The sequence below is a fragment of the Lissotriton helveticus genome, chromosome 8 (assembly GCF_964261635.1).
Source record: "Lissotriton helveticus chromosome 8, aLisHel1.1, whole genome shotgun sequence".
Classification (NCBI taxonomy): Eukaryota; Metazoa; Chordata; class Amphibia; order Caudata; family Salamandridae; genus Lissotriton; species Lissotriton helveticus.
The window spans coordinates 1,497,754,652-1,497,772,188 of record NC_136069.1 but is presented as its reverse complement, the minus strand read 5'-3'; the positions used below and the strand labels follow the sequence as shown (position 1 = coordinate 1,497,772,188).

Sequence of the window (17,537 nt, the reverse complement as noted above, 5' to 3'; positions counted from 1 at the left end):
CCAGAATAATGGCTCCCCTCATGGAAGTGAATGTCTTTCAATTCCATGAGGGGGTCATATCTAAAAGTGTTCTTGTCAGGTTTCAGGTATTTATTAAGAATGGGTTGGCGTAATTTCAGAGATAATTCTAAAATTGAAAAAAAGCAGATCCCTGCCCAATACAGCATGGAAGCAAATCAAAGCATCACATGCAGTTTCACAATGCCATCTCCTATTAGAAGTGGAGACTGTGTGCCTCCTATCACATGGCATTCCTAGCACTGCTGGAGTGAGAAAACTCTGTGTAATGTAGATTGAGAGACATTCACAACAGTTTTAAAGTTTGGCTTGCACTAGTCAATTCTTGTTAGTATACCATGGCAATTTAATCATCCCAGGATGCCAGAAACAGAATATTGGTCATAGCACTGGGCATATACCAACGATACGAAATCTAGATTCAATGCCATCATCTTCATTGATTCCATGCAGCCGACCAGGTCGGATCAATTGGACATTATTTTTTGTCTTCAACCTTGCTAATACAGCTTAAGCATGTTTTAGACAGTTTGACCCTTCTCAGGACCTATGTACACTGCTGAACAGCTTTGCAAAGCAAAGTTCACACGTCATAAATATCAAAAGTATATAGACACCTTTTAAAGGAATTGTATTTAAGAGATATTACCTTCTGTACAATTTTCCTTGTGTCTTTTCTTCTTCATCTTCTCGATCTGGCTCTTCCATAACACCAAACAGTTCTGGAGGAACGAAGAGGTCCTTGTTGACATTGTTCACCCAACTTTTTCTCGTTTTGTCAAGTCTGGTTTGGCTGAGTTCCGCTAACGCAGAGAAGAAAAAAAGGAAAACGTTGAACAGTCACTTCGTCTTTGCATAACTACCAGTCTAACCTAAATCTAAACAGATGTAAATCAGGATTGTTTACAAATAAGGGCAATAGAAATGGCTACTGAGCACTGAAGATAGTTTCATAAACAAGAACGGGCTTCAACCATACCACTAGGATGTCAGTAAACCACTAGTTAGAAGGCAAAATGATTACACATGGTCTTAATGTAACATGGCTTGTGATCGCAGAAAAGTGCAGTACCAGAATAAATACACATTTTCACTGGATATTTAAACACCTATATAAATTACTCTATGTGATAATACCATATGCGGTATCCAGAACAAGGCCCTCAACTGGATCTGCTCATTCCTCTCCGGCAGAATGTAGCGGGTCAGACTCCCTCCTTTCCTCACCGAACCCTTGCCGACCACCTGCGGAGTCACGCAACGATCCCCCCCATCAACCCCACCCTGTTTAACGTTTACAAAGGCCCAGCCCGCATCCATCGCCAGATCATATGAGCTCAACATCTTATTGTACGCCGATGACACCCACATCATCCTCTGCCTATCAAACGAACCCAAACATAACTTTTAAGAAGGAATGAAAGCAGTTGCCAAGTGGATGAAGAACAGCTGCCTACAACTCAACACAGACAAAACAGAAGTTCTCATCACGGGCACACACCACGATGCCTGGAACGACACCTTGTGCCCCCCCCCACCCCCTGCCCTCAGGAGCCCCTCCTACCCCACAGACCACGTACGCAACCTCAATCATCCTGGACTCTGAAACTAATAATTGACCACCAGATTAACGCCGTCACCTCTTCCTGCTCCCAGTCCCTGCATCTCCTCCGAAAGACCTTCAACTGGATTACCCTAGAACACAGAAAAAATGTCACCCATGCCCTCAGCAGCAGACTGGACTACGGCAAAGCTCTCTATGCCGGGACCAACAAGAACCTCACGTGCAAACTCCAGAACCTCCAGAACTTCGCCGCCAGAGTAGTCCTCAAACTACCGCACCACTGCCACATGAGCCATCACCTACGGACACTACACTGGCACCCCGTCAAGAAGAGAATCACCTTAGAGCTCCTCACCCACGCACACAAAGCCCTCCACAACACCAGATCAGCCTACATGAACCACCGCCTCTCATTCCATGCACCCCAAAGATCCCACCACTCTGCCCAGCTCTCCCATGCAACGGTTCCAAGCATCAAGAAGATCAGAACAGAAGGGCACTCCCTCTCCTACCTTGCGGCCAAGGCATTGAACACCCTCCCTCTCCACCTCCGACAGACACCTTCAGTCGCCAAGTTCCTGAAGGACCTAAAGACGTGGATGTTCGATGAAGCACCGTAATTTCCTGGAGCTGCGCTCCGCTCACCCCAGTGCCTTGAGACCACATCGGGTGAGCAGTTGCACTTTACAAACGCGATGATTGATTGATATGTATTGAAGGGGAATCTGGTGAATAATGTCGCAACAGGTCTCAAAACTCAAGTAGATATCCCCAAACAATGCAACAACCTAGAAGGTTTAATGTTAGTGATACAGAACTGGGAAACGAGAATTGTTCTTTTCTTTGGATTGCCCCTTTAATGTTTGCGTGGTTTACTTCCTTTCGAAATTTTAAATATTCCAGAACAACCCCCAAAAAGGATCATCTGCCAAAAATAGACTGCAAAAACTTGAACCCAGTGTTCAGAAGGACTATAAATCATATAACTTCATAGATTCAGGTGGGCCTAGAACATGTGCTTCAGCTTATATTGCCCACTTAAAACAATGAAAATGAAAGCAACATAAGATGCATTAAGACTGTCTGCAAGTATTACTGCATATACCTTCAGAGGTCAGAGCGTAATATATAAATACGTGGAAAATTGTGGCATCTAGTTGAAGTGCAAGGTTGGATTTACTGCATCATGGAATCTACTACAAAGGATAGCTTCACAGTATTTAAGGTAATGGCACTTGTGCTTTTTCGGATAATGTTTGATGAATGTGCCACAAATCTGGCAGTGATTTATCCCATAGACATTGGGTTTTTTCTTCTAAATTTGGTATAGATTAATCAAAGGTATTAAAGGTTAATGAGTTGGGTGGAGGAATCACTGAGGGGTGCATCTGTAAGACCCATGTTAACTTTCACTCCATGCTACAGCAAAACTCATGCTTGATCAAACACAAACTCGGCTCAGCGATATAGGTTTCTTCAGAATGTGTGGTTCAGTGTAAATCTATGATGTTTGAGTTAACAAGATTTTTTTAAATGCTGGATCATGCAAATAAGTATATCCCCGCTAACCATCTTGCCCAGACTAGTCTCGGACATGATTTTGAACTCGACATCCAATAAGCTCTGGAAGCATGGATGTGAATTTATGTTGAGGCTGAAATCTGACTAGCAGATACAATTATGGTGATTAAGACAGATTTATGGGTTCTGCACATGGTTCACAGACCCCACATACTTGGCTTCGGCACTCCAGGAAAAGACAATCTACAAATTCCTGGAGTTTACGGGGGGGGGGGGGTTGAAACAATATGGAGGGGTGACCATGCCTTCGATTCTCCCAAAAACACTGTAGACGACCACATTCTGGGCCATGAACGTGAAATACAATGGTGCCATGTTGCTACCCGCTTTCGATCATACTGCATTTTTTAAGTGAGAATAGCTGTGATTTAGATTAAGGTGTGATCATTTCAGTTGAAACTCCTTCTGACACGTCATTTTAGAAATCCCAACCAGTCTCAATGGCCTGTAGACCCTCTGAGGTGAACTATTACAGAATACATATTTTACATTACCTATAAATAAAAATGATGGTTCTGTTAATAATTCGGAAATGTGTTGAACCCAGAACCAATGTGGTATAAAAACAAAAGAAGGAAATTGTCTATTACACTACGCACTACTATTGGTGAATTTTAAATTAACTTCGTATTTCATCCATCTTTCTTTCAATTTTCTTTTTGTTTGTTCTACAAATCAATTCACTTCTTTACATGAGTTTTTACATTCTTTTTATTGCGACATACTTTTTTCAAAAATCACTTATTTGACCATTCTTGTTTTTTTATTTTTTATTTGCACATTGCGTCTTCCGTAATCCCCAATGCATTTCAGGCTATAAACATAAGCACTTCGTGAAGGGGTTGCGTTTCAGGTAAGTTAAGCATCTCCGACCACCAATGCATATCATCCATTTGTGACCATCTTTCCAACAGGCTAAGAGACTGGGCAAAAAACAGGGTGGGTAAAACAGTGGGTTTCATTTGATTGAGTTCTTGAATCTGAAACACCTTACCAGGTCTGAAAAAAGGCCTGACCTGAAAAAGAGAGAAGGTAGCTACTAATTAAAGTCGTAGAGCTGGAATACACAAACCTAATCATTCCAAGTTCCCTGACCCAATTCTTCGCAGGACAAAAGCAGAGTTCAAGGATGAGTGAGGGCCATGGTGATAGTAACAACAATCACCATCACATGCAACAACAAAAAACGAAAAATCAAGCCGATTAAATTTACCTTCATTGCATCCAAATTATCCAAGTGAGAGCTTGATCTATGACTGGAGCAAAGAAAACCACTCTGTTAAATGGTAGGTCCAAAATGGTCAAACCTTTTCAAGTCTCTAAGCAATAATTTGGTTAACCCTTTCTGAAGGCCATTAATTCCAGAAAGAAAAAATGTCATCTATAAAAGCTGGTGGCTATAAAGGAAAAAAGGCCTACAATTCAGTTAGCATAAATTACTGCGAACAGCTATGAAATCACAAAATAGGTGACATGACTTCCCGCATAAAGGCCGTTTTGTTCTCAGAAGGTGGCAGGAGAATCTCTCTGGACACCACACCAAACTAATGGTTTCCTTTTATTTCGTCATAGAAGTCATTCAAACTTTCAAAAAATGTTAGGACATCCACATTTTTAAGCATGCATATACAGATACAAAGAATAGATAGCGTCAGAAGTTAAAAAACTATTGTGGAAACGGATGCATCCAATTTAGCTGTTCACTTTTACAAACAGTGATCTCAGACACAATGTTTGCGTGTTACAAAAATAATGTCATGAGCCACTGACCTATTGTGAGTGGCTTTTTCTTTTTTATAGAAGCTCGGATGAGATCAGCTCCATGTATCTTGTCCCGGTGTCTCTTTGACTTTGCATCATAGAACCACTGACCGGTCTTATTTTTCAATTCATTTGTGTCTTCAACGGTGTCTTCCAATATCCTGAACATAAAGAAGAAAGGATTAATATAGACAAAAAGTGAACCAATTTCAAACAAAGCTGACTGTAGATCAGTGGCAATGTTGATATACGGTTAAAAACAATTTCCATCATGAATACTTCACAGATCTGACCCAGAAGCTGATTTTTCTGTAAATTACAGGATTCATATGATTTGATATCTAAAATACAGCATGTCCCACCTACTTGGCTTCAATAAGAGTGAAATTGAAGCAGTATCATCAATTAGCAATAATGGAGTAAGCATTCAATCTTTACATCGGACTGCAGTTTTACTTTACAAAGCTACTCTAGCTTCACATCAGAAAATGTGACAGCAATTTAAAGGGGAAGGATCCAGAGGGGAGAACAAAATCAATGTATTATCACCGCTGTTGAATCAATGTTATCCGTTCCCACCAACGTGAATCATTCCCTGCCACTGAAACACCATGGGGGAAAGAGCAATAAACTAATTGGGTCCTTGTGATCCTTTCTCATTACACCAATCAAGGTTCCTGGGAATTCCCTGCGATCACAACAGTCCAATCCTGCTCGTGAACAGCCCAGTCTGATAGCTGGGCATTGACGAGAGCCGAATAAACCGAAGTATGACAACAACTTAAAATGAAACCTGTGCCTTTCCAGGTGTGAAATATATGAAGCCATTTTATTGTTACTGTGTTGGTTTCCACTATTTAGAAAGCAGAGAAAAGACACCACAGAGGAAGATGGTGCTCCATGAATTGTATTTTAATTCAATTATCCCTTTGTGGCCATTAAAAGATTATTTGAGAATACACAAATGATATCGGGTGATGGTGTGACCGGTACAGCAACAACCACCCAGGCATAAATCCAACTATAAGAGCTTTTGCCATAAATCGGGTCAACAGCATTTTGTCATGTGTGTATTTTGAATCCGTGGGGAAGGAGCTTCTTGTTCAACTCCTAATCACTTAGGAGGAATTAACAAACATTTGATGTTTGAAATTTTCTACATATTCTGCTCTATTCCTCGTACCATAGCCTTGGGTCTTTGCAGGGCCTGTGTCGGAACTTTAGATACATCCAGATAAAAAATGTGTAGCTTTCCCCTTTCCTACTGGTTACATGTACATTGCCACTAAGCAGGAGAAGAGATTTTAGACTAGAATCTCAAAAAGCACCTAGATTCCATGTGATTTTTGTTAAGGTGGTGGTGAGGCCGAAGTGTTTGAGACCGTTTAAGACTTCTAGTTTCTTGTCATCAGAACCCATAAGTACTTTGTGCTTCATTGAGCTTTAGTCTACTGTTTTTCATCCTCTAGTCCTCGTCTGAGCTTCAAAATCATCCTCAGGGCTACTAACAAACAGATCAATCTTTGTGTCATCAGCATATGAGTGATACTGAGAAAGGAAAATGGTTCTGATGTAAAGAATGGGATAACTAGAATGCCAAGTCAAAAGGAAAACTCTAAGTGATGGTTAAGTGCCGTAAGCATTAACATGTTTGACTGAAAGACCTAGTGCAGGGGAAGTGATTCTGCTGCTTCAAGCTCTCTCCGTTCTCTGCTTCTCGTGAGGTTCAGGTGGAGCCATGTGTTGTTCCTTGATGCCAGGTAGAACAATTGAAGGATCTCAAGAGAAATCAAACACAAGTTGTTTTGAATGGCTAAATTACTTTTCAGCAAAAGCGCATCCTCTCGAGATCATGCTCAGAGTCGTACCTTAAACTCAACTTAATTCCAAGAGGTTGGTTTAGTTTTCATTTTGCCTGAAAATAAACAAATGCTTTTATTATTTTTTGGTTTTTTGGCCGTCATTCAACACTATTGTATTCGTGGTGTAAGCATTTACTATGACCTTTATATTCATCCTGCATGCCACCGTATGTATGTTTGTCAGCCTGGTTCACTGACCTTATTTCATCATTTTAAGATTGATGTTGAACTCATATGATTGGCTGGACTCAGGATAGGTTAAGAACAATTGCTATCATGGCTGGGCTATACAGGTTACTGGTGTGTATCTCCATTTAATTGGCTGAAGCTATTTGAGCAAGTAGGTGAAGGGCAAACATTGTGATTGACTGGATTTTTACAAATATGATGCCAGATGAGACGCAATTGTACTAAGCTTAAAGGAAGCTGTAGGAGACCGTTTTTACAGAACATTAGGCCTCAGCACTCTCCACCGAGGTTATTTACATCATCTGAGCTGCTTGAGGCTCCAGCCTGTTATTTGCTCTTTCGTTCTCAACTCTCCTGGTTGTTTCATCCCAAGTCCTCTTCATCTAGGTTTTCAGTCCCACCTCATTCCATCCCCTGTTTATTCAACATTATATGGTTTATCTACTATTTCTTTTGTACCCTTCACTATCGGTGTTTCTCAACATCTTTTTCCAGGTGCAAAGTTCCGTTATTCACCTTCCTTCTTTACTCACTGATGTTCATTCCATTTGCAAATGTCTCTCTCCAAGCAATGTATTGCTCTTTCATTGTCACCCTTTGATTAATCAATATCTAGCAGTCTCTTCACTTGCAGAAGTGTCCCTTCGCTTACCACTAGCAAGAACTCTATTTTTAGGTCGAGCCTAGAGCCAGCACGCATGCGCTGCCCTGCGAGACTTGTTGTGATTGAGTAGCAAATCGGACTCCCGCCCACTCTTCGCCCATATTTGCCATTGGCTTGTGTCATTGTCTGTCCTAAATGCTGGATTCTGTTTCATCAACAGGCTTGTTAGTCCCTCCCGTTGTCAATGCCTTCTCCCTCCCAGTCACCCCCCACCCCCACTGACCGCCCGCTTTACCGTTGTCAATGACGCCTACCCTTTGCAATGCAATACGTCTGTCATTAATGTGAGTTCGAGCTATTGGCATTGTAAATGACAATGCCTTTTATTTATGTTTTGGTTTTTAAAACATAAATAAAATGCACTCTCATTTACAATGCCAATATCTTAAACTCGCCTAAATGCGAGACCTACTGCATTGCAAGGCTTGTTTCACTGCGATTGCCCTCTCTTTCATGCTTTCAGGTCTTCCCCTTCCCTGGGTGTCGTTGGTACCCAAGGAGTGCCTAGATCACCCATCCTGTCCATTTCCTTGCCTACATGGTCCACCACATTCAAAAGAATGGACGGTGGGTGGTATGCCTGCTATAATATACTGCATTCCTATTAACAATGTGTCAAACTAGAAAGCCTGAGTCAGTACGATTTCAGGCCCCCCTTAGAATCATCAATAATCATATATCCTCATTTTATGGAGGGAGAAAACAAAATCAGACTATCCATCAGTTTTGCTGTGAGCAGAACTCACATTTTTTTTTTATTTAACGAAGACTTGGTAGCGCTTTCGCCAACGTGATTTACGATAAATAATGGAAAGGCTAACAAATCTATTTACTGCTTTGAAAGAATGCAAGAAGAAGAATGGAAAGAAACAGCGGTGCATGCAAGGCGAGATGAACTGCATCAGTAGACGGTGAAGCACTGCCATGGGAGGAAATGCTAAAGCATACAAAAAAAGCGATGGATGGAATGCTTAAAGTAATCTCAGCACTGGTAGTTACTCGGGCCGCATCCCGGTCCAGCAATATTTGGCACACTATGCCACCGCAGTTTGGACCCTGTCATATGCAAATCAATCTTAACCCAGCTCCAATGGAAGCAGTAAAGCAATGAACTGCCAAGCCAGATCCTCTGAACCGGAACAAAAGCAACCCAGGACCGGTTTCACCCTTTAGGGCTCATCAGCCAGGTATAGCTTAGTAGTTCCAGTGGCACTGTGCTCAAGGCTCATCTGGGCATCCCTCTACCACTTAGGGCAACAAACTAAAGTGGAATGGGTAGAAAGGCTGACAAAGCACAACAAACTGGTGACATGAGACTTCCCAATGGAAGAATCACGCTTTCCCCAATTCTGGAACTCAAAGCAATGGAATTAAGAGCCAGCAAAAGAGTTATGCTCTTGAATCTCTAAGAATATGTGCTTGTGAACTACTTTGGACACCAATGACCACCTCAAAGAAGTTTCTTACAAAAGTCTTCAACTGCGATAGCTCGCACTACTATACCTCAACATTTACCATTGCTAGTAATAACGAGGCTGAACTCGAATAACTAGTAAAAGAACTATGCAAGTGTCCTGGATCAGATGGTAATTCTGGATTCATCACAAACCCATGTGTATAATGTACTTTTTCAGGCACAGACCTAGGAGAAATATATTGAAATAAAATATTTCTAAATATTAATTGTACTTCAATATTTAGAGATTGCCAAACGAATTAGCTTGAAGGGAGGAGAGGCAGTAGGTGATTAACATGATCTATGAGACAATGGATTGAGAAGTTAAATAATATCAAACATAACCAGAAAGTGCATCTATTGATTTAAGACCCCCACAAAAATTAATTTCCAAGTGGCATCAATGTAATTAATGTAATGTTATTTCTAGCACTGGTCAGAGATCGAAGACAAATTGATATTGAACAATATGAAAATAAAGGTTTGTAGATAGTCAAAGCTAGATATTCCATTGGACAGAAATAATCTGACCTAAACTAAGGGTACGTAGGCAGATTGGTGCTAACAGTTTGGAACAAGATATTAAGACCAGATGACCCAGTACATAAGGTAATGGATTGGCTTGGTTCCAGTTAAATCACATCTCTGGATACAGGAGGAAGTACTAGGTCTGATGAAATCCATCAACCACCTTCATTTCCTTTGGCTATTGCATTTTAAAGGCACAGTATGATCTGATATGTTCTGAAGTCCTATAAATGATCACCCAAGTGACCACTTTAGTCATGAGGAAGCTTACTCTGTGTATGAACGCTATAATACTAGAAAGATGCATAAAATAGCACGAAAAGTATCAGTGACACCCTAACATCTGACAAAGACCATATGATCTGTAAAGGACAAGAATCTCCCGCAGCACGGCACTATTCACTTTAAGCCATTGAAGATACTGCAACACCTTCCTAACTTTATTAGGGTGATTAAGGCTTCCAGCAATCCCATATATTATGTTCAAGTGCTACATGGCTTCAGGAGCACAGAGCTCGCCCTCAACACTAGATGGAATCAGTGCCATGTAGAGCACAAGAAATATGACTCGCAAACCTCAACATCACAGCCAGCTTTCGTACAAGGTAAGGCTAGTGATTGCAGCTGCCCAACTTCCACAGTTTTTCCAACCCACTCTTGCTTACCTCACTAAAAACTCCACATCCATTAGCGGAAACTCACCCTCCCTCCTGCTGAGTAAATGTGGCCCAACGAGTAAAGCGAACACGTCGTTAAACTCCAAAGTAGCAATATATGCTGTGGTGTCCACTACGACCACAACACTTGAATGCAATGTACACAAAAAACCCCAGCCAAATGAAAGTAGTAGAAGAGAACACTGGATGAGGATATGCATAAAAAGTGTGTCCTACTAATCACATTCAGAGCAATATTGATACCAGAAATCATCGTACCACCGCGATCCCTCAGGGGATAGTTCCAACCGCCAATCTTGGCTAAAATGGAAAGCATGGACAGAAATCCACCTGCATACTAGATAAGTAATGAATCTTTGTCAACGTTGGCGCCTAGACCCTGACACTTTGACTGACCCTGGGTTAAAGGTGTTGCTGGCCCTGTGCTCAGAGGCCGCAGTTCTATGCGTAGGTGGTCTATCTGTAGTCCCTTAAAGAGAACTTTTAACACTCAAATGAGTAACAAAGTGATACACAAAGTCCACTCTATCCGCAGCAGAGCTGAAGTGAGCTCTCCTTGAAACTCAACAAGAACCCGATGATGCAGTTTCATCTTCATTTATTTGCGCTTAAATAATGTGCTAACCATTAACACGCATAACTACTGCTTACATGATGTATACATGATTATGAACGGATTTATTCATTATTTACACGTTATTTCTCAGTTTTTTAAATTTTGTTTTATATTTAGGTTTAAGCAGAATGAATCATACATTGGGGTAACTTTAGTTAGCTAACGTGCATTTAAAGTTAACATGAGTGGGCCTAGGTGCCTCACTCCATCTTTGAAATAAATGTTATATTTCTGCTTGCTGTACATAATACTCTGTTTTAGATACCATGGCAACTGTGTGCTCATTAAAAAGGTTATTCTTTGATAGCTTACATTTTGAAAGTTGTAGAGTAGCCATTAATTGGTTTGCACAATGACCAACACCTGCAGTGATGGAGAAACAGAGGAGGTGAATACTCCATTGTGAGATATTGTGAAGGTCGCATTGGAAGAAAAAGTTGCCATTGTGTTACCCTTGAGAAGGAGGCCGACAATAAGTACGGAGAGTACACTCAGTTTTGATTGGTCCCAGCTCTCTGGAAACCTAAACACTGTATAATTTGTTTGAAAAGTTGTGGTTTAACTGTGGGAAGCTTGTTAGTTCGATCTCTTGGCCCTGCCCACCTTGGCAGGCGGTCGTCTTTTCTCACCTCCTGAAACCAATGCTCCTTATTTTTCTGCTCAAAGAGATACTCTCAAGAGCAAGCACGCTCCTTTTCAATTTAATTGAAACCTTTATCTGGCATTTCATTCAAAGCTATATTTGATGACATTGGGTGGTTCTGAAGTTCCTCAACCTGCCCATAATCTTAGCTTTGAATTAGGGAGTTTCTTGTTTGGAAAATAGTCTTTGCCTTAATTTGCTTATGTTACCTTTTATAATACAATAGCTACATCACTAATTGAACTGCTTTGATTATATTCATGCATGCCGTATTCAGGTGAATATTGATTTTACCCAATAGATTTGATCGGAGAGTAAAACTTTACTAATCTGTTAATAAACATTTGTGGTTTTGCAATCTACTCCTATGATGTTACTATGGGACAAAAGCCGCTTTACTGTCACTGAAACTTTAATGAATGTGTGATTTCCGCCTCAGTTTGAGACAAACAACCCTCTAGGTGAACTTAGCAGAGTTTTGAGTTTGCACCAAGTAAGCACGGTGCAAATACTATCTTATCCGCTATGAAATATCGACCAAATAAGGCATGGCATACTTAATGTTTCTATCATACAGTTCCTTCTTCAGGTCAATTAACATTTTCCAGGCAGCCTGCGCCAATGTAGCAAAGTCAGGAAAAATCATCACTTTAGACCCCTCATATTACAGAGCACCGTTTTCCTCAGGGGAATCTGGAGGACACAATCCTAGACCCTCAGACTGAAGATGTATGAAATGTGTAAGTCCATAAGGCCTGCCTGGTACCAGCTTCACTTCTAAACAGTGGTGGGCCATTGCAACAGCAAATTGATTCAGAGAAGAAGTGTTCACCTGACAAGTTATTCAAGAGAATCTCGAAGAAGATTTCCATGTTTACAGTTTGCCGTTTTCCTTCTACTCGGAGGATGTGGATATTGATTTTACAGGAGCGCCCTTCCATGTCTTCAACTTTTCCCTGGATCTGTGACATTTGTGATGCCAGCTTATAAAGAAGACATTAGTAGCGCCATTGTTCCCGGGTCAGAAACAGTTGCTCTGCGTGACCAATCCTATTGCCTTGCGTGACCAACCTTCTCAGTTACAGCAACAAGTTTAAAGCCAAATGTCCTCAATACCAGACTTCAACTTGGTAAACATTAAAAGTCATGTCAGAGAAACCTTGCAGAGAGGCTTGGTGCCCAGCTCCTCCTGGTTACGGAGCTCTCTGGACCATGAACGGGAAGCTTAGATTGCCGCAAGTTAAATTTGGTGAAACTGCTGCAGTTACAGTCCACTTGAGCTCACCTTTATAAGTACCTACAAGATATTGCAAGGTACCCCTATTCCAGAAAAGCACCAAGCCCCAAAGGCAGGATGTCCCAGAACTATTAAGCACAATCTACATGGTGCAGTCATAAATTTGTAAAAGAATAAGTGTCTGCCCAAAGCTTTGCTAAGAAGCCTACGTCCAGTGCTATTAAATGATAGGCGTGCTGCATATCAAAGCAGCATAGTCTCGATCCCATCTCATGCCTCTTTCATCAACCACCAGACACTCCCTGTCCAATTATCTCACTCTTTCATCCTCGATGTCTTTCATTGTCATTTGACCTCTTCCACCTTCTTCCCGCCTTTATTATTCTCCTCTTTTTTTGCTCAGAGTCGAAATATGAGGAGGAAAAAAAAGTGTTGGTTTCCAAAAATTAGTGCAGGTGTGTGCCCCTTCCACCGTGCAACCACCGGCTCAAATTAAGCACTGAAAGTGGGTGTGAAGGAAGTAGTATGAGGCTCAAATAAAGACCTAAATAGCACTGATCAATATAGCACCTCAAAAAACATCCCTATACCAAAAACAATTCCAGCGAGTTCATTATAGTTAAATGCCCAATGAAATTACTTCTCTCAAGACAGTGCCTTTAAGACAGTCTCCTCTTTATAATGTTCCTTCCCCCCCAAATTAGCACAGAGGCACAAATGCTGCTATTTCAACATGCTGAGGGGAGACGCCATTCATTTTTTAACCCAAAGTGCGGTGTGTGAACAACCAGCTCAGGTGAAAGAACCTCCGGTGCTAAGCTCAGGTGCAGGCCTCCACCCCCCACCCTCACTGGCAGGACAGCCATGCAGAATGTAGCAAGCCCCGGATGTTCCTTTGAAGCAGAGTCCTCTGCCAACACAAATACATGTTTGCCATGCACATCTCATGGGATGGGATGTACATCTGGCCCGCCCCCAGAGCCTTTCAACAATGAATAACTAAATCTATACAATGACACACCTCGGGGAACACAGATCCACCGAGGACTCTTCACCAAGGGCAACAGAACCACCAGGCAACTTTCAGCTGGACTTAAAGCCATGATCAGGGACGGATACCCGCAGGACCAGGTACGCAAAAGGTTAGGTGAGATGGGAATCTCACCTCGACACCCGGGAGGCCAAAGGATCTTATGCGGAGGTAGGCCGCGTAATTACCAGCTCCAGGCAGATCACCAGGGTCAAGGAAGCACTGAAGGGGGCATTAAGGCGGTAAATGCAGGAAAATGTCTTAATTGCGTCTTTAAGTTTTTAAGATGAACCCTTCCTCCTCTTCAGTTAGTGTCCTAAGAAAGTTCTTAAAATGAAAAAAAATACCCGTCTTGATAGGATTAACTCCAGAGTTGTCACTCGTCTTTTATGAAATTATAACACATCGCTGTAAATCATTACAAATAAGTATACTTTGAGATCAAACGACAGCATGTGACAAACATTAGTAACCTCATCCGTAGTACCACTTTGCAACAAATTATTTCTGTAGCAAACAAATCAAATTACGTGTCAACTGAATTTCAAAGTCACAAGTTACAAAATTGGATTATGGCCCACTCTTTCAAATAAAAGGAAAGGAAAAGGAATAAAGGATTAGCTGGTTGTTTGCACACAAGTTTGATCTGAAAAGAAAATCAATTCAATTCAAAAGGCTTTATTCGGTTTGTGCAACAACCATAAAGCAGAAAAAGAGGATTTTAAAACACACATATAAAAACATTCAATACATATAATGGTCCAATAAATAATAGTGCATAATACATTTTCCAGCAGCAATTGGTTAGTAACAGTATCCAGTGCATAAAACAATCCAATTAATTAACAAGTATAATAGATTTCCAAGCAGCAATTGATTTTAGAATATAAGAAGCAACATGGAAATATGACCCGGGTCATTAAGCATAACCAATAAACTCATAGCAGCGTGGGTTGTGCTCACATTAAATTTTAAGAAACTAGGTTTCAGATAGAATAATCTTAAAAAGGAATAGAACTTACAAAATAGTAAAAAATGGATGGTGCTTTGTTTAGATATCCCATCACATGGGCATGGAGTCTGCGGGGACATTTTTATAGTGGGAAAAGCAACTAGATGGTGTACTATGCCTATTCTCAAACAACAAATCAAGACAAAACAATGAGATGGCCTAGTTACTACTGACAGGTAATCTTTGAAGCCTCCTCTAACCTCCAGCTGTTGATAAAATACAAAAGAGGGTTGTTTCACAATCAATCTCCTGCGCACTTCATTTTGATGGGCTAAAAAGGTATTTTTAATCTCCTGTTTAGATACTAGTGTAATACAACCAGGGTCACCCTGGATAGAAAGATTGAATAAGTTATTACACAAGTCCCACCAGGTGATCTTATGGCTTTTATCCAGGGATAGACAGTCACTAATAATAGATTGAGTAAATTTGGTCTCCTCTTTAGCCCAAATGGATCTTCATAAAAGTAATGGGCGCAAGCTAATAAGAGCCGATAAATAATTAATGCCCACTTCACGGTGTATAATTTCGGTGGATGCTGATGAGGGTAAGCACAGAAGGCGTTTTAAAAAAAGAGTTTTCTTTGACCTAGAGTGCCTGTACATGATTATGGCCCCAAACACCTGCGCCGTAGAGGGCTATGGCGACACATCTGGCCTTATATATGTGAACCATATCCTTAATATGGCGGGTACCTAGCTTAGCAGCAAATCTAAAAATCCCATGAGCACTCTTGACCATCTTGGAGCGTACATTCATAAGTTCATTCGTCCAATTACCATTTCCTGAATAAGTTACACCCAAGTAGCAGAAAGTATTTACCAATTCCACTGGGGAATTATCTATATAGAAAGATTTACTTTGCTTGGATTTCTGGCCGCAAACCATTACAAAAGGTTTTAGTCTTATTTAGTTGCAATTTCCTATTCTTAATAAAAAGGCTAAAACTATCCATTAGTTGCTGAAGGCCAAGGGGGGTTCTGGAGAGCAACACCACATTGTCTGTGTAAAGTACGACAGGAACGGGTTTTCCAGCTATTTGTGGTGCATCTGCCTTTATCGGCCTAAGGGCTATGTCAAATTGATTAATAAATAGAGAAAAAAGTAACAGTGCCAAAACACAGCCTTGGCGGATGCCTCTTTTAACCCCAAAATATGGTGTGCACTCTCCCGGTAGTCCGCATCGCACCTTGCTTGGGAGTTTCTCATACAACCTTGCTAAGAAAAAACTTTCTTCTTCAGGGGCACCTAGATTAAGCAAGGTTGGCCATAAAATAGAGTGGTCAACAAAGTTGAACGCACTGCTAAGATCTGCGAAGCACAGATATAATCTACCCTCTTTAGCCTGTGTATATTTGCCTATCAGGAGTTCTAGGTTAATACATTGCTCCTGTGTTCCCAGCCCTTTTCTAAAACCATATTGGACTGGGGAGAGAATCCCTTTTTCCATAACCCATTCTTCAAGTCCTACCAGAAGTATTCTGCTCATCACTTTGACTGAGGAATTCAAAAGTGAAATGGGACGATAGTTCTTTGCTTCAGTTTTAATACCTTTTTTAAAAATAGGAATTATCACAGATTGACCCCATGAGAATGGAATGGACTCTGTTGCTGCCAAGTTAAAAACTCTGGTTCAAATGGGGCTCCATAGAGCTATTTCGCTTTTGTAAATGTCAATGGGAACCCCATCTGGGCCGGGTGCTTTACCTCTCTTACTGCAGTCAGTCCATCTTGGACTTCCTCAATAGTAATATTTAATGGCCACTGGCTTCCTAATAAACTTTGCAGATAAAATACATCACGATCAGGTGGATTAAAAATACTAGAAAAATGTTCCACCCACGCCTCACAATTTACGTGCGAGATTAATTCGGGGAATGACTCATTCTTTAGGAACGGGGAGTTGACAGTTTCCAAAAATAACTTACTGTTAACGGTTTCTGCTGCCATGGTTAACTTATCCCACACTAACTCTTGGAGCTCAATTTTTCTAGCCTTAAGAACCATTTTATAATTCTAGCGTACGTTCTTGATGGTCTCAGCATTTCTAGGTCTACTCCCCATGGCCTGTTTAAGTTGGTTTAAGGCCAGGGTACAGTTCTGGTCAAAAGAAAATCACTTCTCGCCATAAAAAGATGCACAGAAACAGGCTGCAATAATGTCCCACGGGCGCTCTTAAGGTAGGACCGCACTTTGCCTTGGAGCTTTCGAATAGGACTGTAAAACATCACCTTTTCCTCAAGCAGTTCACCTGTCAGGAAATCGGTTTGTTTATATGTGACGTCCGTTCTTTCTCTGGTCTTTGAATCTGTAAGGTGCCAAGTTATTCCCCTCCATACTAAGCTTTCCGGAGTTTTATATCAGAGCGCTTTACAGGAGCACCATTTGCATTACAGATGGACACATTCATTCTTTAGGCACAGGAAATCAAATGATTTGCCCAAAAATCACAGGATGTTGTTGAGCTTCCCTGCCAGGACACATTCATTCTTTAGACACGGGGAGATTAAGTGATTTGCCCAAAATCACAGGATGTTGAGTGTTCCTTGTCAAGACTCTAACCTAGTTCTCCAGCTTCAAAGTCGGCTCCTCTAGCTGTTAAGCCACTTTAGTCGTTAAGACTTTAGCTGTCTTGGTAGGCTTGTTTTTCAAAAAGTTATTTCAATGAAAAATGTAGAGCTAAAGGGGCTTTGTGTCAA

General features: G+C 41.1%; 1 protein-coding gene across 17 annotated transcripts in view; it reads right to left on the bottom strand.

The window, feature by feature from the left end:
- Positions 1–17,537, bottom strand: part of SYTL2 (synaptotagmin like 2) — a 398,207-nt gene that overhangs the window by 202,070 nt on the left and 178,600 nt on the right. For all 17 annotated transcript variants that reach the window (XM_078658474.1, XM_078658456.1, XM_078658457.1 and 14 more), the window contains exons 3-4: positions 4,934–5,085; positions 668–821 (exon numbers count right to left, since the gene is read on the bottom strand). In XM_078658474.1, coding sequence (XP_078514600.1) covers positions 668–821; positions 4,934–5,085 — 306 coding nt within the window. The remainder of the gene's footprint in view (positions 1–667; positions 822–4,933; positions 5,086–17,537) is intronic.